Source organism: Phoxinus phoxinus, assembly GCF_949152265.1.
Source record: "Phoxinus phoxinus genome assembly, chromosome: 6".
NCBI classification, from domain to species: Eukaryota; Metazoa; Chordata; class Actinopteri; order Cypriniformes; family Leuciscidae; genus Phoxinus; species Phoxinus phoxinus.
In genome coordinates, this window is record NC_136881.1 from 42192771 (window position 1) to 42217596 (window position 24826).

Below are 24826 nucleotides of genomic sequence, written 5' to 3' on the forward strand. Positions count from 1 at the left end.
ACCTAAACATATACAAATAATAACCTTATCTTAGTTTTGATATTGATAAAAAATGACATTGATATAACGAAACTAAGTATTGTGCTGTTTAGATCAGTATATAAGCAAAGCATGTGTTTGTCAGAGTAATGATGTCTCTTTATGATGTCCTGTAGAGCTGGATGTGGTTTAGACAGACAGAAAGGGGAAGGAAATATATATATTTCAGTTGCTGACGCACATTGTTCTCTCAGTGCGGAAGAGAACGACAGTAAAGTTTGTCACGCAGAGTTTGCTCTTTTATTGAAGCGAAACGCTTGTGAAACTTCATCATGTTGGACGTCCTGCTGCTCTTTTCCAGCATCTGTACAGGTGAGTTTGAGACTCTCAGCTCTTTTACACACAGTTTGACATCTTCTCTTGTGTTTCCTCTTTATCACATGATCATCAGACTCATATGATGATATCTGTAAGTTATTATTCTGGCCTGCTTATGTCTCTTGCTCACACTAACAGCTCTATATAATGATATCTGTGTTTTCAGCTGTTGTTGCTGGAGCTCCAGAGTATATTACTGGATACAGAGGAGAGAGAGTTGACATCAGATGCTCATATGATTCTGGATATGAAACATATTCAAAGTATTTTTGTAAAGGGGGGTGCAACTATGGAAATAAAAACATCATGGTTAAATCAGGATCTCCAGCTAAAGACGAGAGATTCTCTCTGACTGACGACACGACGGCCAGAGTTTTCACCGTCACCATCACTGATCTGAGAACAGAGGATGAAGGACAATACTGGTGTGGTGTGGAGGGGAGGATTTATGATGGCTATTCAGAGATTATGTTGCTGGTTAAAATGGGTAAGGGATTATATGTATTAAAAGTGTACCTGTAGTAGAAATGAACTACAAGGGAACAGGAAAATTGGCCATCAAATAAAATGAGGCCACAATATTGTTTCAAAGCAGCTTCACATTAATAAACAGGGAAATAACAGTTTCATTGTTGCAAAGTTAATACATTATAAAATCACTTATGAAGCACAGAAGGCAATAGAACAAATTATTGTTTATTTATTTTAAGTTGAATCAAGTGTCCGTGTTTTAGAAACACTGACTTTAAGTAGATTTTGTACTGTCCTCATCAGATAATAAGACCACTGAGGTTTCAACTATCAGCTCGTCTTCAAAAACAACACCAGAACTGAGTCTACAGTCCAGCATGAAGCACACAGATCATCACTTCTCGGCTGGTCAGTTCGTCTCTCTGCCGCTCTTTATGTCTCTTATTTCTTGAGTATTTGAGTGTGATGCAACTCTATATATCAGTTTAAAGGACATTAACTGTGTGTTACAGGTCAGGACTCTCATTCAGGGTCTGTCGTCTATATCTGTGTTGGGTTAGTCTTCATCATGATCATCTTCCTCGTGGCGCTGATGGTGTTGTGTAGGAAGAGAAGCAAGAAATCTCCAAGAGTTACACAAGCAGGACTTTCCCAGCACGGTCAGATTTAGATGCACTGGACACACACATTTACTTACAGTTGCTCTCTAAATAGACATCTATTGCTTTTATATAGGCTACAGCCAGTTATACCCAGTCAACATGCTGATCTCACAGTGATGTCATCATGTGCTCACGACGTCATCAATCTGAGTTCACAGTGAAACCAGTTCCAACAGTAGATGAACCAGATTCAACGATCTACTCCACTGCAGATAATCCAGATTCAACAAAAGATGAACCAGATTCAACAGTAGCTGAACCAGATTCAACAGTAGATGAACTAGATTCAACGATTTACTCCAGTGCAGATAATCCAGATTCAACAGTAGATAAACCAGTTCCAACAGTAGATGAACCAGATTCAACGATCTACTCCACTGCAGATAATCCAGATTCAACAAAAGATGAACAGATTCAACAGTAGATGAACCAGATTCAACAGAAGATGAACCAGATTCAACGATCTACTCCACTGCAGATAATCCAGATTCAACAAAAGATGAACCAGATTCAACAGTAGATGAACCAGATTAAACAGTAGATGAACCAGATTCAACAGAAGATGAACCCGATTCAACAGTAGATGAACCAGATTCAACGATCTACTCCAGTGCAGATAATCCAGATTCAACAGTAGATAAACCAGTTCCAACAGTAGATGAACCAGATTCAACAATCTACTCCACTGCAGATAATCCAGATTCAATAGTAGATGAACCAGATTCAACAATCTACTCCACTGCAGATAATCCAGATTCAACAGAAGATGAACCAGATTCAACAGAAGATGAACCAGATTCAACAGAAGATGAACCAGATTCAAAAATCTACTCCACTGCAGATAATCCAGAATTAACAGTATTAAACCAGTTCCAACAGTAAATAAACCAGATTCAACAGAAGTTGAACAGGATTCAACGATCTACTCCACTGCAGATAATCCAGATTCAACAGAAGATGAACCAGATTCAACAATAGATGAACCAGATTCAATGATCTACTCCACTGCAGATAATCCAGATTCAACAGAAGATGAACCAGATTCAACAGTAGATGAACCAGATTCAACAATCTACTCCACTGCAGATAATCCAGATTTAACAGTATTAAACCAGTTCCAACAGATAAACCAGATTCAACAGTAGATGAACCAGATTCAACAGTAGATGAACCAGATTCAACAGTAGATGAACCAGATTCAACAGTAGATGAACCAGATTCAACAATAGACGAACCAGATTCAACAATCTACTCCACTGCAGATAATCCAGATTCAACAGATGAACCAGATTCAACAGTAGATGAACCAGATTCAACAATAGACGAACCAGATTCAACAATCTATTCTACTGCAGATAATCCAGATTTAACAGTATTAAACCAGTTCCAACAGTAGATGAACAGATTCAACAGTAGATGAACCAGATTCAACAGTAGATGAACCAGATTCAACAGTAGATGAACCAGATTCAACAGAAGATGGACCATAAACCAGATTAAACAATCTACTCCTCTGCAGATAATCCAGATGATCCGATGATCTTCTCAACAGCAAAGAGACCGTAATGACGTTTTTACTGACTGTGTCTCAGAGCAGCTTCATGGAGTGGAATTTCAACCCACAATGCAACAGAGACAGGACAAAAACAATCCCTTATTTTAGGAAGAAACTTCGGCTAGCTCAGGGTTTAAATGAGGAAACAAGCCCTCATCTGCTTAATTTTGTGGAACAGATGCCGAATATCAGTCACTGGAGTATAGAGACCTTCTTCAGCATTTGTTGATCTTTTAAAGTTCAGAGAAAGTTTACAGTTTTTTTGCAAGTTTTGTGTTATATTATACTCATTACGGGTGTTTTTTTGTGTATTATTTGTTTGAAATGCAGGCATCAGTCTTATCAAATGGGTTTACAGGGATACGGCTCAATGTATTTTGCATAATTAAACAGGAGCCGGAAAAAGTGCTTTGAATAATTCAATGAAAATCAGAGCGGGAAACAGGTCCCTTAAAAACACATCAAAACAAATATAAAGAGCTTCCCAGTGTTGTGACGAATGGCTCATCTGTGTATAACAGGATCCTGATTAAAATCATAATGCAGGTGAACCTTCATGTTTGGGCAAATTACTAATATATATATATATATATTTTATATATTTTAGCTTCTGTTCCACAGTTTGTTTGTTGTTGTTTTTTTTTATTTCAAAGGCAAATGCTATTGTTTGTACAGAGATTGTATTTTTTAAATTTTCAATCCCTCCCCAACCAACCCAGAACAACCTGCCTTAGATGATGTTAATTAAACAATATTAGTACAAATGATGATGCTAAATAATAATAATAATAATAATAGTAATAATAATGATACAATATTAAATTAAAATAATAAAACTATGCAACAGTTAAACAATGACAATGTTTAAATATAAATAAATTCATTAATTTAAAAAAAAAAAAAAAGGAGAGAGAAAAACAGTTGGACACCAGAATCAAAGGTGTAACAATTATACATTTACATTTAGTCATTTAGCAGACGCCTTTATCCAAAGCGACTTACAACTGAGGACTACAGCAAGCGAGTCATCGCGAAGAGGCAAAAAATAACGCAAGAAGTGCTCAAAATACAAAGTTCTGCCATTGCTCAGAGTAGCATAAGCCAAAACAAGGGAGGGTAAAGGAGAGGTTTTTTTTTTTTTTTTTTTTTTTTATGTCAAGTGCTCACGGAAGAGATTAGTTTTCAGTTGTCTTTTGAATGTGGTCAGGGATTCTGCATTCCGGATGAGGGTAGGGAGATCATTCCACCAGCAAGGAACCGTGAATGAGAATGTTCTGGAGAGTGATTTTGTGGCTCTCTGTGATGGTACCACGAGCCGTCGCTCATTGACCGATCGCAGGCTTCTGGTAGGGATGTAGACTCGTAGGAGCGAGTGAAAGTAGAAGGAAGCTGAGCCTGTGGTCGATCTGTAAGCGAGCGTCACTGCCTTGAACTTGATGCGAGCAGCGAGTGGTAGCCAGTGCAGAGAGATGAACAGAGGAGTGACGTGGGCCCTTTTGGGCTCGTTGAAGACAAGACGGGCTGCAGCATTCTGGATCATTTGTAGAGGTTTAATTGCACATGATGGAAGACCAGCCAGAAGAGCATTGCAGTAATCAAGCCTAGAGATAACCAAGGCCTGGGCGAGAAGTTGTGTTGCACGCTCAGTCAGGAAGGGCCTGATCTTCCTGATGTTGTGCAGTGCAAACCTGCATGATCGAGCTGTCTTTGTGATGTGGTCTGTGAAGGTCAGATGCTCATCAAATGTTACTCCAAGGTTTCTGACCGACCTTGATGGGGTGAATAAAGTTGAATCTAGCTGGATAGTGAAGTTGGCAGGGAGGACGAGAAGCTCAGTCTTTGCCAGGTTGAGCTGCAGGTGATGTTCCTTCATCCATGCCGAGATGTCCGCCAGGCAGCTTGAGATGCGTGCAGCTACTGTGGGATCATCAGGTTGAAATGAGAGGTAGAGCTGGGTGTCATCAGCATAGCAATGGTAAGAGAAGCCATGTGCCTGTATGATGGGTCCCAGTGATGTGGTGTAAATGGAGAAGAGGAGCGGTCCAAGAACTGAACCCTGAGGAACCCCTGTAGTCAGTTGATGTGCTTTGGATACCTCGCCACTCCATGCGACCCTGAAGGACCTACCTGTGAGATAGGACTCAAACCAGTGGAGAGGAGTTCCTGTGATGCCCAGTGATGAGAGGGTGGACAGGAGGATCTGATGATTCACAGTGTTGAATGCAGCAGACAGATCCAGGAGAATGAGAACTGATGATTTGGAGGCAGCTTTTGCGATCCGTAGGGCTTCTGTGACTGACAGCAATGCAGTCTAGGTTGAATGCCCTTTCTTGAAGCCAGATTGGTTTACGTCTAGTTGGTTGGTCAGAGAGAGGAAGGATGTTACTTGGTTGAAGGCAACTCGTTTAAGTGTTTTCGCAATGAGTGGTAGGAGAGAGACAGGTCTGTAATTCTCTAAGAGTGATGTGTTTAATGTGGGTTTCTTAAGCAGTGGAGTTACCCGAGCCTGCTTGAATGCTGTAGGAAAAGTGCCAGTGTGGAGGGATGAGTTGATGATGTGTGTGAGTGCTGGTAGAAGTGTGGGAGAAATGGCTTGTAGAAGGTGTGAGGGGATGGGATCTAGAGGGCAGGTGGTGGGGTGACTGGAGAGGAGAAGTTTAGATACTTCTTCCTCGGTTAGTGGAGAGAATGAGGAGAGAATGTGTTTGGGAGTGGGAGGGGTTGGACTAGGTTCATGTGTGTGTGGAGCTGAGAACTGATTGCTGATAGTTGTTGTTTTGTTGGTGAAGAAGTTAGCAAAATCATCAGCAGTTAAAGAGGAGGTGGGTGGTGGTGGAGGTGGACAGAGGAGAGAGTTGAATGTCTTGAAAAGAGTTCGTGTGTTAGCGGTGCTGTTGATCTTGTTGTGAAAATAAGAAGATTTTGCAGCATGAACATCAGCAGAAAAGGAAGAGAGCAGAGATTGATACATACTAAGGTCAGTTGTGTCTTTTGATTTGCGCCATTTCCTCTCTGTTGCCCTGAGTTTAGTCCGGTGTTCACGAAGAACCTCAGATAACCAGGGGTTAGAGGGAGTAGTACGTGCTGGCCTGGAGGAGATAGGGCAGATATTGTCTAAAGAAGAAGTTAAAGTGGAGCATAAAGTATCTGTTGCGGTATTAACATCCAGAGATGAGAAGTGTGAGTGTGAGGGAAGAGAAGATGACACAGCAGAGGAGAGATGGGAGGGAGAGAGTGAGCGCAGGTTTCGTCTGAAAGTAACTGGTAGGGGGGTTGGTGGAGCATGGGTAGTGAGTTGTAGATTGAATGTAATGAGGAAATGATCAGAAACATGGAGAGGTTTCACCAAAATGCTGTCTGTGATGCAGTTGCGTGTGTAAACCAGGTCCAGTTGGTTGCCTGATTTGTGAGTACCTGAGGCGATGAGCCGTTTGAGATCGAATGAGGCTAGGAGAGCGATGAAGTCTCTTGCATTCGGCTTCTCTAGATGAATGTTGAAATCACCAAAGACTACAAGTGGGGTGCCATCCTCAGGGAAAGAAGACAGCAGCACATCCAGCTCCTCTACAAAGCTTCCCAGTTGACCTGGGGGGTGATATATGACTACAATATGGATCTTAATGGGAGATGTAAGTGTAATAGCATGATATTCAAACGAGTAGTTATTGCAGAGAGAGGAGAGAGTTGAGTAATTCCAATTGTTAGAAATGAGAAGACCTGTGCCCCCACCCCTCCCAGACTGGCGAGGAGTGTGAGAGAAGGAGAAGTTGTTCGAGAGAGCAGTCGGGGTTGCTGAGTCTTCTGGACGAATCCAGGTCTCAGTTAAGCCTAAAATATTAAGAGTAGAGTGAGATGCAAAGGCTGGAATGAAGTCAGCTTTGTTGACTGCTGACTGACAATTCCATAGACCCATAGAAATAGAGAGAGGTGTGTGAGAGGATGAGAGAATGGGACGCAGATTAGCAGTATTGCGCTGCCTTCTGTGCGTGATGGGAGAGCGTCGTCGAGAGACAACAGGAATGTATTGAAAGCACATATTTAGTAGGGAAATACTATACCAGTGTGAAAGGAAGAGGGAGAATAGGATACTTAAGTGCCTTGTAGGTGTCCTTGCTCGGTGGAGTCGCGCAGGTAGAGTCGATGGTCTTTACCCGAGTCGGTCTTCACACGAGGAGAGCTGAACGCTTGCGCGACAGCGCGCACACTACAGAAATATAGTGCTTTCAACGCCTGAGTGAGGACAGCTGCTAGTCCAAGCAATTAACACAGGCAAAGCAAATAATCCGAAAATGGGAGAAAATCGAAACTGCCTCTATGAACAGCTACACTTAAGTGCTATAAAAATTAAACTGCAATAGCCCACTTTTCAGACGTGGCTGTTATATAAAGTAGTCACGCGTCTAATTAAAATACAGATTTGTTTGAAGGTAAAAATGTACAAGTAACCACAGAATCGAAAATAGCCCTACTTTCTGGAAAATAATACACTAAACAACAAGAGAACTGAATATTAAGAAAAAACCTCTTGCGCGCTCTTGTTCTTCACGCAGACTGACGCTTGTCCTGCACTGTTCTGATTCTCCTAGCCTTTATATCTGTTCTACAGTTGCTGCTAGTCCAAGCAATTAACACAGGCAAAGCAAATAATCCGAAAATGGGAGAAAATCGAAACTGCCTCTATGGACAGCTACACTTAAGTGCTATAAAAATTAAACTGCATTTTACCACAATAAACACAAGCCCTACATATTTACACATGTAAATACCTGGAAAAACACCAGGAGCACATGTACAAGATTGTCATATAGAGAGGTGTGTGTAAGAGAAAAAGTTACAATACCAATGTAAATCCCACTACTCCCCAGGAAATACATTTATTGCAGAAAAATAGGATAATAAGGGTTGCTAGACATAAGATAATTTATGGGAACCTCTTGAATATTTCATCTTTTCCAAGTGTAGGTATAACATCAAATCCTGAAGCCAATGCGATGCTTTAGGTGGGTTTGTAGATTTCCAATGTAATCTCACCCTTATGCGAGCCAATAAGGATGCAAAAGCAATAATGTTTATTTGACTTTGAGTCAGATTCGATTCATCACCTGGAGCACCAACTATAGCAAATTCAGCACATGGCTTCAGTTGTACTTTACATACTTTAGAGCGTGTATCAAATATGGTTGACCAGTAAACAGTGAGAGTGGGGCACGACCAAAACATGTGAGTCAGATCCACTTCTCCAGTGTTAATGGGGTTAATATGAGATCTACCAGCAGGGGTTAATGGGGTAAATATGTGTGTGTTTCTGCTGACGGGTAAGAGCTGAAGAACTGTGTGTGTGTGTGTGTGTGTGTGTGTGTGTGTGCTTTTGTTTATATTACATTGTGGGAACCAAATGTCCCCACAAGGATAGTAAAACCTGAAATCACCTCCATTGTGGGGACCAGCCAGCGGTCCCCATGAGGGGAACGGGTTAATAAACATACTAAATTATATTTTTTCGAAAATGTAAAAATGCAGAATGTCTCCTGTGATGGGTAGGTTTAGGGATAGGGGCAGTGTGTGTGTGTGTGTGTGTGTGATGGGCAGGTTTAGGGATAGGGGCAGTGTAAGGGGATAGAATATACAGTTTGTACAGTATAAAAACCATTACGCCTATGGAATGTCCTCACAAGGATAGCAAAACACCCTTGTGTGTGTGTGTGTGTGTGTGTGGGCTTGGTTTATTATGCATTGTGGGAACCGAATGTCCCCACAAGGATAGTAAAACCTGAGATCACCTCCATTGTGGGGACCAGCCAGCGGTCCCCATGAGGGGAATGGGTTAATAAACATACTAAATTATATATTTTTGAAAATGTAAAAATGCAGAATGTCTCCTGTAAGGGGTAGGTTTAGGGATAGGGGCAGTGTGTGTGTGTGTGTGTGTGTGATGGGTAGGTTTAGGGATAGGGGCAGTGTAAGGGGATAGAATATACAGTTTGTACAGTATAAAAACCATTACGCCTATGGAATGTCCCCACAAGGATAGAAATGAAAGCTTGTGTGTGTGTGTGTGTGTGTGTGTGTGTTTCTGCTGACGGGTAAGAGCTGAAGATCTCTACTAAACATGTTTATTATATAATATTATGGTGTATGTTATCAGTGCATGAGTAAAGCTGTGTGTGTGTGTGTGCGTGTGTGTGTGTGCGTGTGTGCGTGTGCGTGTGCGTGTGTGTGTGTGTGGTGAGCAGTTCACTGTCTGTGAACATTACAGTGAGAGGAACAGAAGGAGAACGAGTGAACATTACGTGCTCTTATCCAAAAGGATATAAAGAATATTACAAATTCTTCTACAGAGGACCTTTCAGAAAGAGAGTCCTTATACTACAATCTGCTGGAAAAAAAGGTCAGTGGCAGATTCTCACTGAAGGATAATCGTCAGACCAGATCATTTACAGTGACCATCAGTGACCTGAAGATGGAAGATGCTGGACCGTACGGCTGTAGAGCTGGAGCTGAAAACTACAAACAAGTGGAGCTTATTGTGATCAGAGGTGCTGATATTCAATACTGAAGTGTTTCACGTTGTTGCATTTTTTTATTATATTTTTATATTTTATGAGCCAGTGGAGTGGAATTTTGTTCACATGTGCACTAAAAAATTTATGACAATACAAAAGCTATCTACTCTAAATATATTTGTTACGGCTTGACGTCTCTTCTTCATTTCTCAGCTCCGGTGATAACAACACGTGTCCAGATCTCAACATCCAGCATTAGTCCATATACAAACAGCAGCACTGAACACACCAGCACAGGTACACACACACACACACACACACACACACACACACACACACTGACATCTACACACACACACAGAGATATCTGCACTCATGTGTTTTGATGAAAATATTGTTCATGTAAAGTTACTGTGATTTTACTGAATACAGAGATAACAAAAAGCTTCTATACACAATTTTAATGATCCATTCATGAATTTCATCAAAGCTTCTGTGAAAAATAAACAAAAATTGCTTCACATTGAACGTTTAGAGGTTGTGATGTTCCTCAACACATGAATCAATCTTGTACAACAACTGAATGTTCGACGCGTCATTTTACAGACAGTGTGTTTTCTTTACCGCCGTCTTTGTTCTGCAGTTTCTGTGTAAAATCATCTCATTATGACATTAATAACATGAGTCCAGCTTTACATGTTTGAGTGTTTTATCCACAGTGACTCTGTATCTGTTCAGATGATAAAGTGTCTTCTAAACGAACACTAATATAATGTGATTATCAGTGTTCAGTGATGTGAACAGAAAACACAACATGTGTTCATATGCAGCAATAGCAAACAGTGTTATGTGTGTTTTTCTATTATTATTATGTGTTATTATATCACTGCATTAATATTATTATTATGTGTTATTATATCACTGCATGATTATTATTATTATGTGTTATTATATCACTTCATGAGCGGCACATTCACAGTCACTGTGTTTCTCTCTGTCAGCGACTCGTCACACAGAAACTGAAACAACAAGAACAACAACAGGAAATACTACAGTTCAACTCTATCAGACACACACTTGTAAGCACACAAACTACACTACCCACAATGCAACTCTCTGATCACATGATCACTCTTTGAAAGAAAATTGCTTTGAGAATTTTTTTAATTGAAAATGAAATTTGAAATTTTGCTTATTTATTTGTTGAGACACATTTCATCTACTGTATAAATATGAATGATGCACATATCAGATTTATTGTGGTTAATTTGGTTTGACATCAACCGTAAAGAGAAGCGTTTCCTTCTGAAGAGTTGAGGTTCACCATTGCAGTTTCACTTCAGTTACACTAACCACTGTATATTTACAATATTACAATATCTTTAATAGTACAATAATCAAAATGATTAATATCTGTTGTTGATTGTCCAGTATAATCAGAATCAGTGTGTCATCATGTAAATATCATGTGTTTAGCGTTGGGTTCAGATCTGGCTTCTGTTGCTGGCGGTCTGGGTTCGGTTCTGCTGGTTCTGACTCTGTGTTCTGGATCCTGAAGAAGAGGAAGAGGAAATCTGGGACAGGTAACAGTTTGTTTGTGAGTATTATTATTATATTATTTTTTTTTGTGTGTGAATTGACTTTTGTCTGGTTTTAAACAGCTTTATTTCAGCAGAATGTGCAGCCCAATACAGAGGTGAGTGTTCAAATCTTTACCTGTAGAAGATCAGACATTAAATGATTATTTATTGACCAACAGTGTTTAATCCATGTAAACTATTAAATTATTGATGTATGTGTTGTTTTTCAGACTGACCACATATATGAAGAGATTCCAAGCACAGATGTCGCCATGGTAACATCGTCATCCAATCAGACGCCTGCATCTTCATCCAATCAGACTCCTGCGTCACACCTCAACACCCCCCCAAAAGTCTCTACTGTTTACGCCACAGCAACCAATCAGCAGCCTGATTCAAACCCCAGTCACACCCACTCGACCAATCAGGTGACAGATACAGCGAGGTGATTATTATGCTAATATAAAGTCTCCTGAAGCAACACAGGACAGCGGGACAGAACTGATCTACGTAACAGCAACTCATCCACAAAACATCTCAACAAACGAGGGTCCGATATATTCAGTGATCAACCATAAATGAAAAAGACTGTCAGAATTTGGTAAAATATAACAATTTTGACACACTTTTCTGTACAAAACAAATTTTTATCAGTATTCTTCTGTATGTAACTCACAAGGAAAGTTACTAACAATTACAATTAGGGAAATAATGAAAAAATGTATTAAATTCAGTGTTATTTGTAATTAGACCACGTCTTCTACAGTTTAATAAAATAGTTTTTTTTTTTTTTTAAACGTACAAGCAGTGAAATTTAGTAGCTATATGTAAACCACTATATGTGTCTCTTTTATATCACCTGTGACAATGAGTTATTTGAAATCGGTTTAAGATCGATATTAAAAAGTTTTTAATAACTTTTTTTACCTGCATAATTTTAAGATGATCTGTGTGAAATTTTGTTAGCAGGAGTTTGCAATGCTTAAAATGGTGTGCAGAAAAAAGGCTAATTGTCTTGTGTTGTAAAACTGTTTATCGTTAGATTCTGTAAGACCCAAAGAACACAAAGAGGTAAGATTTATAGCATCAAACTAAATTTACAAAGATTATAAACATATGTAAATTTGATCATTTTTTGACCACTAGGTGGTTATAATCCCAATCTTCTTAGGCTCCTCTTGTGCTAATGACACGTATTACATTTCATAACCATATGCTGTTGCTTTCATAAAATACAGCATATTTCTACAAAATTCTAAATGGTCGACATGAGAAAATTGGGTTTCATTCAACTCGATATGCCACACAGTGAATGTAAAGAGATCAGTTTTATGATTTTTGGTCAAACTATTCTGAAGTTATAGGCACAAATATAAATGTTTCATTATTTGGCAACACTAGGTGGCGCTGTGCCGAAACTCCTCACGTACCCTGAGGTTATGATGGCTATTAAGTGTGCCAAGTTTTGTCTTAATATTCCAAAGTGTTGCAGAGACAGCCTCACATCCACTTCGGCAAACTCGCCATCAGATTTGTTGAAGCGTCATACAAGTACGGTCTGGCCTGTCAAAAGTTTTTAATAACTTTTTGCCAGCGCGGTCTGAAGACGATCTAGGCTAGTTGACTTTAAAAATTGGAGCAACTGTTTCCAACAAGTTAAGAACGAGTAGGATTGTCGGAGCCGATATCCTTTTCCGATCTCGTTCCTCTCTCTCCGCCCCATGATGTCCTGTCTGATCTATACTTTCCGGGCCAATAAAGCCATAAAATGGCCACAAATATGACTTAAAAGAAAAAGGGTTTCAGAAAATTCAGAATGGCAGAATTTTTTTTGATTCTAGCCCTTGTATCTCAATGCTATTAGCATAAACATAAGCACAACTTTGAGAAGACAGTGGCACTGAAGGGTTTGAGTAAGAGATTTCACATGTGGTTATTGTTCAGACCGTTATCTATCTGTGTGCCATAACTTTCATATGAACGGTTCTTCGGGCTGCCGTAGACTCAAGAGCAGAAACAGCGATATTGATTAGTGATAGTGATATTTATGCCAAAATAAAGTCTCCTGAAGTAACACAGGACAGCGGGACAGAACTGATCTACGCAACAGCAACACATAACAAGTAAGTTAAACTCTAGTGTTACTAAAAAAAAAATGTGTTGCAACAAATATATATAAATGAAAAAAAGTTAAAAAAAAAAAGTTTCAAGACCTTTTTGTAATTAGTACACCTCATCTACAGTTAATGCGAATAAAAATGTAAATTCCCTTCTTTTCCCCTGTTTATCCTCTTCTCCTCTCCATCTAATGTTGTTTCTAGTAACAACACTAACCCAATGACCCTAATCCAAACTTCAGAACTCAAAATATGACACTACCATATCTGAAATAGATATTTACAGTCACTCTTATATAACGGTTTTATTGTTGGTACATGGGTAAAATATTTAAATACAAGGATTTCAGTCAAATATAATTTATACAATGTCAAACATTCAACCCGTGAGGAGCTGTACAGTGCGCCCTCCACAGGTGATGTGAAACACAGAGACACACACACTCCTGTCTCTTATGTAGCAAATCTCCATCTGAACGACTCAGTCTGACAGCAAAGAGATGGTGAACCGGTGACAAGCCTCTTATAAATGCATGACCTGTTCTGTGTGTTATGTGATGTTCTACTCCATACGAGACTATTCTGAACCACAGTTTGCTCATTAAATTAAGATTTTAAATTTACAAGATATTGTCTGTTTTAGCCTTTTAAAGGATTATTTGGCCATCTTTTAAAACTAGTGATGGTAAAAATTAAGATTAAAACTCAAAAGAAACTGAGACCAGTTACAAAACCTAAACATATACAAATAATAACCTTATCTTAGTTTTATTACAAAATAAAGTTATCTTACTTATCTAACTTATCTTAGATATTGATTCAAAATGACATAACGAAACTACGTTTTGTGCTGTTTAGATCAGTATATAAGCAAAGGATGTGTTTGTCAGAGTAATGATGTCTCTTTATGATGTCCTGTAGAGCTTGATGTGGTTAGAGATACAGAAGGGGAAGGAAATGTTAAGATTAGTTGCTGACACACATTGTCCACTCGGTGCGGAAGAGAACGACAGTAACGTTTGTCACACAGAGTTTGCTCTTTTATTGAAGCGAAACGCTTGTGAAACTTCATCATGTTGGACGTCCTGCTGCTCTTTTCCAGCATCTGTACAGGTGAGTTTGAGACTCTCAGCTCTTTTACACACAGTTTGACATCTTCTCTTGTGTTTCCTCTTTATCACATGATCATCAGACTCATATGATGATATCTGTAAGTTATTATTCTGGCCTGCTTATGTCTCTTGCTCACACTAACAGCTCTATATAATGATATCTGTGTTTTCAGCTGTTGTTGTTGGAGATTCACAGACATTTACTGGATACAGAGGAGAGAGAGTTGACATCAGATGCTCATATCAATCTGGATATGAAACATATTCAAAGTATTTTTGTAAAGGGGAGTGTTCATTGTTTAATAAAATCATCATGGTTAAATCAGGATCTCCAGTTGAAGACGAGAGATTCTCTCTGACTGACGACACGACGGCCAGAGTTTTCACCGTCACCATCACTGATCTGAGAACAGAGGATGAAGGACAATACTGGTGTGCTGTGGAGAGGACTTTGGCTGATGTCTATTCAGAGATTATGTTACTGGTTAAACTGGGTAAGTGATTATATGTATTAGAAGTGTACCTGTAGTAGAAATGAACTACAAGGGAACAGGAAAATTGTCCGTCAAATAAAATGAGGCCACAATATTGTTTCAAAGCAGCTTCACATTAATAAACAGGGAAATAACAGTTTCATTGTTGCAAAGTTAATACATTATAAAATCACGTATAAAGCACAGAAGACAATAGAACAAATAATTTTTTATTTATTTTAAGTTGAATCAAGTGTCAGTGTTTTAGAAACACTGACTTTAAGTTTATTTTTTTTTCTGTCCTCCATCAGATAGTAAGACCACTGAGGTTTCCACTATCAGCTCGTCTTCAAAAACAACACCAGAACTGAGTCTACAGTCCAGCATGAAGCACACAGATCATCACTTCTCGGCTGGTCAGTTCGTCTCTCTGCTGCTCATGTCTCTTATTTCTTGAGTATTTGAGTGTGATGCCTCTATATATCAGTTTAAAGGTCATTAAATGTGTGTTACAGGTCAGGACTCTCATTCAGGGTCTGTCGTCTACATCTGTGTTGGGTTAGTCTTCATCATGATCATCTTCCTCGTGGCGCTGATGGTGTTGTGTAGGAAGAGAAGCAAGAAATCTCCAAGAGTTACACAAGCAGGAGTTTCCCAGCACGGTCAGATTTAGATGCACTGGACACACACATTTACTTACAGTTGCTCTCTAAATAGACATCTATTGCTTTTATATAAGCTACAGCTACTTATAAATACCCAGTCAACATGCTGATCTCACAGTGATGTCAGCATGTGGTCACGACGTCATCAATCTGAGTTCACAGTGATGTAAAAGTGTAACCTCACACACTCTCACTGTGTGCTCAACCTACGGCCACAATATGAGCTCATCCCAGCTGGAAATGAATGTTTTGAGAGCATTGTGTAATGTTCTTCTAATGTTTTCTGTAGCTAATTTTATTGTTGTTACCAGAATGTTCTCCTAAAAGAAAGGATAACACTCTCTAAAAGCATTTTAACCTTGTTTAGTGATAACATTGATAAAACATTGTCCCCTAACATTCTAAAGTTTTAGAGGGAAGTTTTTCTATAGCATGAGACCCTGCAGTTTTCTCATCAGAAAATCTGGAGTATTTCACATAAAAAAACGAAATCTGTGTACTGTAAATATTGAGCCCCTACATTGAGACAAACACAAACCTCAAGAACCAGCGCGTGAATCTCAATAACAGTGACACGCTTAATACCGCAATGCATTCTGGGTGCATCATAAAAAACTAATCAGTGGCTCCCAGAATGCATTGCGGCATGAAAGCAAGTCACCGTTATTGAGATTTCCACGCTAATTCTTGAGGTTTGAGCAGGGGCGGGCTGGCCATCTGGAGCAAAATTTGCGGGAATCATAATATTACATTTCTTTTCTACGCAAATGTATGAGTGAGGTGATCGCGCAGGCATGTCCGGGAAGGAGTGTGTTTTGTGTGCATGTGAGTGTATTGCCCTCCCTCCCTGTTAATTAGTTTGGTCTACTCCATTGCTATCTTGAAACAAGCCCACTTTCACGTCTAATTTACAGAGAGAGAGAGATTGATCCGTTACATCGAATTTCTCTGAGAAGATAATTACAAACAATTGTCCGTGGATGAAAAGGGGAAGAAAAGAAAAGGTGGAGCTGAAAAGTTAGTCATTGAAAAAAAGCATTAGAGGTATAGATGCTGTGAAATGCTTCAAATGAACAGATCATATATTTGGCACGAAGAGTTCAGCAGCTCTGACGGCTCTAGCTCCCCTGACTGGCTGATGCTGTCTGGATAGTTTTATATTAATAATGTTGTGTGTCTTAATGTTCTTCTGTTTGTTTCCCTTTGATTTACAAATATGACCTAATATATATGTTTAAATAGCATTCATTTTTGTATTGTGTTGTATTTTTATGCTATAAGTGGTGTTAAAAACTATTCTGCACATTAATGTGCCAATGTGTTATGATGTGGGATGTGGCGGGCTGCTGTGGGCCAGAAAGTCCAGGGCCACTTTTTGGTCCAAGTCCGCCCCTGGGTTTGAGTGTGTCTTAGTGAATCAGTAGTACAAATTGTTTAGGTTTTTTATTATTATTATACAGATTTTGTTATTTAATCACTGTTGGATGTCATGTTGTAGAAACATTACTATCAATTCTATGAAATGAATAACACGCATGATGGTCTCTAGAAGAGATTAGCTGACCAGAGCACTACATGATGATTACAGTATATCATTATCAACATCATCATCATCAAGTAGCTGACATCATCTGATCACATTTTATCTTACTGTTTTTGCAATAACAAACAGTTGAGGAAAACTAACTAACACTGATCACCAAACTATCATTTTAAAAAAATCAGTAACATCTAAACCTCTGTTAATCTCAATAATAACTTTTCCACACATATGAAGTAAATCTGATAGTGGAGTCGTTTACTGAAGTTGGAGTCTGATATTAAATGTTTAGACGTCAACCCAATTTTAATTTTCAATCAAAATGTGACTAGTCCAAATGTTGTAGTCCAAGTCCAATAACTTTTCTAGCTGGAGTGAGTCACAGTGTGGCCATAATATGAGCACACAGAGAGTGCTGTGCGGTTACACTTTTAGTGAACTGTGAACTCACATTGTGATCATATGGAGAGATCACTGTGAGATCAACATGTTGACTGTGTACTATGCGAGCAGTGAAAACTATCTCAGAGTTTTTGAAGAAACTTTGTATAAATTAGGGTTTAAATGAAGGAATCATGTCTTCATCTGGTTGACCTTGTGGAAAAGATGTTGACAGTCATTGAGCTCATGTAAAGACACAGGTACACACACGTCTCTTTCTAATGTTTGCTGTTTGAATGTAACTTTATTTCTCCTCGTGTTTTGACAGTCGCGGTCGAGCTGTTGCCTTTGAATACAAGAGCAGAAATCACTGCAGAGGTGAGTGCATGATGATGATGATGATGATGATGATGATGATGATGATGAAGATGATGATCTTATATCTGTGAGCTCTTGTTAACACCAGCTGTAATGGTTGTGCTGGTAAAAGCTGATTGTTGCTCAGTGGTTTGGAGCTGCTGACTCTGAACATCTCTCTCCTGCTCACCAGCATCTAAAACTCAACATGATTCTTGATAACATGTAATGCTGCAATGTTCAAATGTGTAAGAGTTTGGAAGATAACATGAGTCTTTTGCAGGACATTGACTGGAATGAACATACTTATCAGGAAATCAGCGAGTTCCAGCGCAAGAACAGAGACAACACCACTATCTACACTACAGCAGAATGTCCAGATGATCCAATGATCTACTCCACTGCAGATAAACCAGATTTAACAGTAGATGAACCAGTTTCAATAGCTGAACCAGATTCAACAATCTACTCGACTGCATATAATCCAGATTCAACAATCTGCTCCACTGCAGATAATCCAGATTCAACAAAAGATGAACCAGATTCAACAGTAGATGAACCAGATTCAACAGTAGATGAACCAGATTCAACAGTAGATGAACCAGATTCAACAGTAGATGAACCAGATTCAACAGTAGATGAACCAGATTCAACAGTAGATGAACTAGATTCAACGATCTACTCCAGTGCAGATAATCCAGATTCAACAGTAGATAAACCAGTTCCAACAGTAGATGAACCAGATTCAACGATCTACTCCACTGCAGATAATCCAGATTCAACAAAAGATGAACAGATTCAACAGTAGATGAACCAGATTCAACAGAAGATGAACCAGATTCAACAGAAGATGAACCAGATTCAACAGAAGATGAACCAGATTCAACAGAAGATGAACCAGATTCAACGATCTACTCCACTGCAGATAATCCAGATTCAACAAAAGATGAACCAGATTCAACAGTAGATGAACCAGATTAAACAGTAGATGAACCAGATTCAACAGAAGATGAACCAGATTCAACAGAAGATGAACCCGATTCAACAGTAGATGAACCAGATTCAACGATCTACTCCAGTGCAGATAATCCAGATTCAACAGTAGATAAACCAGTTCCAACAGTAGATGAACCAGATTCAACAATCTACTCCACTGCAGATAATCCAGATTCAATAGTAGATGAACCAGATTCAACAATCTACTCCACTGCAGATAATCCAGATTCAACAGAAGATGAACCAGATTCAACAGAAGATGAACCAGATTCAACAGAAGATGAACCAGATTCAACAATCTACTCCACTGCAGATAATCCAGAATTAACAGTATTAAACCAGTTCCAACAGTAAATAAACCAGATTCAACAGAAGTTGAACAGGATTCAACGATCTACTCCACTGCAGATAATCCAGATTCAACAGAAGATGAACCAGATTCAACAATAGATGAACCAGATTCAATGATCTACTCCACTGCAGATAATCCAGATTCAACAGAAGATGAACCAGATTCAACAGTAGATGAACCAGATTCAACAATCTACTCCACTGCAGATAATCCAGATTTAACAGTATTAAACCAGTTCCAACAGATAAACCAGATTCAACAGTAGATGAACCAGATTCAACAGTAGATGAACCAGATTCAACAGTAGATGAACCAGATTCAACAGTAGATGAACCAGATTCAACAATAGACGAACCAGATTCAACAATCTACTCCACTGCAGATAATCCAGATTCAACAGAAGATGAACCAGATTCAACAGTAGATGAACCAGATTCAACAATAGACGAACCAGATTCAACAATCTACTCCACTGCAGATAATCCAGATTCAACAGTAGATGAACCAGATTCAACAGTAGATGAACCAGATTCAACAGTAGATGAACCAGATTCAACAGTAGATGAACCAGATTCAACAGTAGATGAACCAGATTCAACAGTAGATGAACCAGATTCAACAGTAGATGAACCAGATTCAACAGTAGATGAACCAGATTCAACAGAAGATGGACCATAAACCAGATTAAACAATCTACTCCTCTGCAGATAATCCAGATGATCCGATGATCTTCTCAACAGCAAAGAGACCGTAATGACGTTTTTACTGACTGTGTCTCAGAGCAGCTTCATGGAGTGGAATTTCAACCCACAATGCAACAGAGACAGGACAAAAACAATCCCTTATTTTAGGAAGAAACTTCGGCTAGCTCAGGGTTTAAATGAGGAAACAAGCCCTCATCTGCTTAATTTTGTGGAACAGATGCCGAATATCAGTCACTGGAGTATAGAGACCTTCTTCAGCATTTGTTGATCTTTTAAAGTTCAGAGAAAGTTTACAGTTTTTTTGCAAGTTTTGTGTTATATTATACTCATTACGGGTGTTTTTTTGTGTATTATTTGTTTGAAATGCAGGCATCAGTCTTATCAAATGGGTTTACAGGGATACGGCTCAATGTATTTTGCATAATTAAACAGGAGCCGGAAAAAGTGCTTTGAATAATTCAATGAAAATCAGAGCGGGAAACAGGTCCCTTAAAAACACATCAAAACAACTATAAAGAGCTTCCCAGTGTTGTGACGAATGGCTCATCTGTGTATAACAGGATCCTGATTAAAATCATAATGCAGGTGAACCTTCATGTTTGGGCAAATTACTAATATATATATATATATTTTTTATATATTTTAGCTTCTGTTCCACAGTTTGTTTGTTGTTGTTTTTTTTAATTTCAAAGGCAAATGCTATTGTTTGTACAGAGATTGTATTTTTTAAATTTTCAATCCCTCCCCAACCAACCCAGAACAACCTGCCTTAGATGATGTTAATTAAACAATATTAGTACAAATGATGATGCTAAATAATAATAATAATAATAATAGTAATAATAATGATACAATATTAAATTAAAATAATAAAACTATGCAACAGTTAAACAATGACAATGTTTAAATATAAATAAATTCATTAATTTAAAAAAAAAAAAAAAAGGAGAGAGAAAAACAGTTGGACACCAGAATCAAAGGTGTAACAATTATACATTTACATTTAGTCATTTAGCAGACGCCTTTATCCAAAGCGACTTACAACTGAGGACTACAGCAAGCGAGTCATCGTGAAGAGGCAAAAAATAACGCAAGAAGTGCTCAAAATACAAAGTTCTGCCATTGCTCAGAGTAGCATAAGCCAAAACAAGGGAGGGTAAAGGAGAGGTTTTTTTTATTTTTTTTTTATTTTTTATGTCAAGTGCTCACGGAAGAGATGAGTTTTCAGTTGTCTTTTGAATGTGGTCAGGGATTCTGCATTCCGGATGAGGGTAGGGAGATCATTCCACCAGCAAGGAACCGTGAATGAGAATGTTCTGGAGAGTGATTTTGTGGCTCTCTGTGATGGTACCACGAGCCGTCGCTCATTGACCGATCGCAGGCTTCTGGTAGGGATGTAGACTCGTAGGAGCGAGTGAAAGTAGGAGGGAGCTGAGCCTGTGGTCGATCTGTAAGCGAGCGTCACTGCCTTGAACTTGATGCGAGCAGCGAGTGGTAGCCAGTGCAGAGAGATGAACAGAGGAGTGACGTGGGCCCTTTTGGGCTCGTTGAAGACAAGACGGGCTGCAGCATTTTGGATCATTTATAGAGGTTTAATTGCACATGATGGAAGACCAGCCAGAAGAGCATTGCAGTAATCAAGCCTAGAGATAACCAAGGCCTGGGCGAGAAGTTGTGTTGCATGCTCAGTCAGGAAGGGCCTGATCTTCCTGATGTTGTGCAGTGCAAACCTGCATGATCGAGCTGTCTTTGTGATGTGGTCTGTGAAGGTCAGATGCTCATCAAATGTTACTCCAAGGTTTCTGACCGACCTTGATGGGGTGATTAAAGTTGAATCTAGCTGGATAGTGAAGTTGGCAGGGAGGACGAGAAGCTCAGTCTTTGCCAGGTTGAGCTGCAGGTGATGTTCCTTCATCCATGCCGAGATGTCCGCCAGGCAGCTTGAGATGCGTGCAGCTACTGTGGGATCATCAGGTTGAAATGAGAGGTAGAGCTGGGTGTCATCAGCATAGCAATGGTAAGAGAAGCCATGTGCCTGTATGATGGGTCCCAGTGATGTGGTGTAAATGGAGAAGAGGAGCGGTCCAAGAACTGAACCCTGAGGAACCCCTGTAGTCAGTTGATGTGCTTTGGATACCTCGCCACTCCATGCGACCCTGAAGGACCTACCTGTGAGATAGGACTCAAACCAGTGCACAGCAAAAACTCCAGTGTTAAATTAACACTCCTGGGAGTGTATATGAGTCCGCACTCAAGAGTGTAAAGTGTTAAAATATGAGTGTTAAATGAACACTCAAGAGTGTTAAAGTTAATGAGATAATTAAGTTAATAATTGAGTGATGATTGAGTATTATTGTAGACACCTGATGTTAACAAGCAGAATCACTGAAGGAGAAAATCACAAATTGCAAGTCACCATTATGGAGATCAGTGTGTGTTTTAGTTGGGCTCTTGACCCTTATATTATTAACTTTAGATTTTGGTTGTCTGCGTTTTCTGATTAATAACAGTCAGATGAACAAAGAGAAAATGTGATCTGATGGTGTTGGTCATGTTATGACAATCATATTGTGATCTGAAATAAACAAAACTTATTTACATAGTTTGGTTTAATTTGTTTATAAAGCAGCTCTCTGACACAGTATGATTTTCAGTATTTTTTATTTAATCCAAAATATTTATAAACATGGTTCTGATCAAGAGACTTTTAAATACTTTATTTAGAAACACAGACATCAATAATCAGCCTGTGAATCTCAACAATGGTGACAATAATAAAGCATGTTGCAGCGGCTGCCACCAATCAACTCATTAATGGCTCCCATCATGCATTGCGGAATGAACAAATTATATGAAGTAATTTCATTTTCCTAATTGAATATTTTGCTTGTCACCATTGTTGAGATGCATAGACTGAATCTTGATGTCTGTGTGTGCCTAAAATGAAGATTTTTTTTTCAAAACAACTTTAAAATAAATTCTTCAATATTTATTTATCAAAAATGCTGGATATTTATGTAGAATCACAGTTATGCTGTAATAAACAACATAAATTTTAATCAGAAATAAGGGTTCAGTGATCAAGTTCATATTATGATTGTCATAACGTAACCAACATATCACTTTTTTTCTTTGTTCATCTGTCTGTTATAAATTAATAACAGCAGGCACACAAAATTCTAAGTAATTAATATAAGGGTCAAGAGCCCAACTAAAGCAAACACTGATCTCCATAATGGTGACTTACAATTTGTGATTTTCTCCTTCTGTGATTCTGCTTGTTATCATCAGGTGTTCATCACTAATACTCAATCATCACTCAATTAATAACTTAATTATCTCATTAACTTTAACACTCTTGAGTGTTCATTTAACACTCATATTTGAACACTTTACACTCTTGAGTCTGGACTCATATAAACTCCCAGGAGTGTTAATTTAACACTGGAGTGTTTTCTGTGAACACTGGAGTTTTTGCTGTGTGGAGAGGAGTTCCTGTGATGCCCAGTGATGAGAGGGTGGACAGGAGGATCTGATGATTCACGGTGTCGAAGGCAGCAGACAGATCCAGGAGAATGAGAACTGATGATTTGGAGGCAGCTTTTGCGATCCGTAGGGCTTCTGTGACTGACAGCAATGCAGTCTCGGTTGAATGCCCTTTCTTGAAGCCAGATTGGTTTACGTCTAGTTGGTTGGTCAGAGAGAGGAAGGATGTTACTTGGTTGAAGGCAACTCGTTCAAGTGTTTTCGCAATGAGTGGTAGGAGAGAGACAGGTCTGTAATTCTCTAAGAGTGATGTGTTTAATGTGGGTTTCTTAAGCAGTGGAGTTACCCGAGCCTGCTTGAATGCTGTAGGAAAAGTGCCAGTGTGGAGGGATGAGTTGATGATGTGTGTGAGTGCTGGGAGAAGTGTGGGAGAGATGGCTTGTAGAAGGTGTGAGGGGATGGGATCTAGAGGGCAGGTGGTGGGGTGACTGGAGAGGAGAAGTTTAGATACTTCTTCCTCGGTTAGTGGAGAGAATGAGGAGAGAATGTGTTTGGGAGTGGGAGGGGTTGGACTGGGTTCATGTGTGTGTGGAGCTGAGAAATGATTGCTGATAGTTGTTGTTTTGTTGGTGAAGAAGTTAGCAAAATCATCAGCAGTTAAAGAGGAGGTGGGTGGTGGTGGAGGTGGACAGAGGAGAGAGTTGAATGTCTTGAAAAGAGTTCGTGTGTTAGCGGTGCTGTTGATCTTGTTGTGGAAATAAGAAGATTTTGCAGCATGAACATCAACAGAAAAGGAAGAGAGCAGAGATTGATACATACTAAGGTCAGTTGTGTCTTTTGATTTGCGCCATTTCCTCTCTGTTGCCCTGAGTTTAGTCCGGTGTTCACGAAGAACCTCAGATAACCAGGGGTTAGAGGGAGTAGTGCGTGCTGGCCTGGAGGAGATAGGGCAGATATTGTCTAAAGAAGAAGTTAAAGTGGAGCATAAAGTATATGTTGCGGTATTAACATCCAGAGATGAGAAGTGTGAGTGTGAGGGAAGAGAAGATGACACAGCAGAGGAGAGATGGGAGGGAGAGAGTGAGCGCAGGTTTCGTCTGAAAGTAACTGGTAGGGGGGTTGGTGGAGCATGGGTAGTGAGTTGTAGATTGAATGTAATGAGGAAATGATCAGAAACATGGAGAGGTTTCACCAAAATGCTGTCTGTGATGCAGTTGCGTGTGTAAACCAGGTCCAGTTGGTTGCCTGATTTGTGAGTACCTGAGGCGATGAGCCGTTTGAGATCGAATGAGGCTAGGAGAGCGATGAAGTCTCTTGCATTCGGCTTCTCTAGATGAATGTTGAAATCACCAAAGACTACAAGTGGGGTGCCATCCTCAGGGAAAGAAGACAGCAGCACATCCAGCTCCTCTACAAAGCTTCCCAGTTGACCTGGGGGGCGATATATGACTACAATATGGATCTTAATGGGAGATGTAAGTGTAATAGCATGATATTCAAACGAGTAGTTATTGC

At 39.3% G+C, this 24826-nt stretch overlaps 3 protein-coding genes and 1 long non-coding RNA gene across 4 annotated transcripts in view; all 4 read left to right on the forward strand.

Moving 5' to 3' along the window:
* The window catches only part of LOC306999707 (uncharacterized protein), a 55834-nt gene extending 44119 nt beyond the window's left edge, over nt 1-11715 (forward strand). The window contains exon 8 of the mRNA XM_079614604.1: nt 11440-11715. Coding sequence (XP_079470730.1) covers nt 11440-11577 — 138 coding nt within the window. The 3' untranslated portion in view covers nt 11578-11715. The remainder of the gene's footprint in view (nt 1-11439) is intronic.
* Nucleotides 183-3600, forward strand: LOC306999713 (CMRF35-like molecule 7). The gene is made up of 4 exons (XM_079614611.1): nt 183-351; nt 524-844; nt 1132-1236; nt 1341-3600. The coding sequence occupies exons 1-4, from the start codon at nt 312-314 to the stop codon at nt 1496-1498; spliced, it is 624 nt and encodes a 207-aa protein (XP_079470737.1). The 5' UTR covers nt 183-311; the 3' UTR covers nt 1499-3600.
* LOC306999718 (uncharacterized protein) lies at nt 1430-18617 on the forward strand. The gene is made up of 3 exons (XM_079614618.1): nt 1430-1487; nt 17745-17794; nt 18057-18617. Exon 3 carries the CDS (start codon nt 18162-18164, stop codon nt 18579-18581), a length of 420 nt encoding a protein of 139 aa, XP_079470744.1. The 5' UTR covers nt 1430-1487; nt 17745-17794; nt 18057-18161; the 3' UTR covers nt 18582-18617.
* LOC306999724 lies at nt 9710-11063 on the forward strand. Its single transcript, XR_013797911.1, has 3 exons — nt 9710-9845; nt 10550-10627; nt 11025-11063. It is a non-coding gene; the product is annotated as an uncharacterized lncRNA (long non-coding RNA).
* Nucleotides 18618-24826: the final 6209 nt, after the last annotated feature.

What these genes read in the sequence shown, in the direction of transcription:
- LOC306999713 (XM_079614611.1), top strand. Translation starts at nt 312, where the DNA reads ATGTTGGACGTCCTGCTGCTCTTTTCCAGCATCTGTACAG. An exon ending in CTTTTCCAGCATCTGTACAG is followed by an intron (nt 352 to 523) that starts GTGAGTTTGAGA and finishes CTGTGTTTTCAG; the next exon opens with CTGTTGTTGCTGGAGCTCCA. An exon ending in AGATCATCACTTCTCGGCTG is followed by an intron (nt 1,237 to 1,340) that starts GTCAGTTCGTCT and finishes TGTGTGTTACAG; the next exon opens with GTCAGGACTCTCATTCAGGG.
- LOC306999718 (XM_079614618.1), top strand. Translation starts at nt 18,162, where the DNA reads ATGATCTACTCCACTGCAGATAAACCAGATTTAACAGTAGATGAACCA.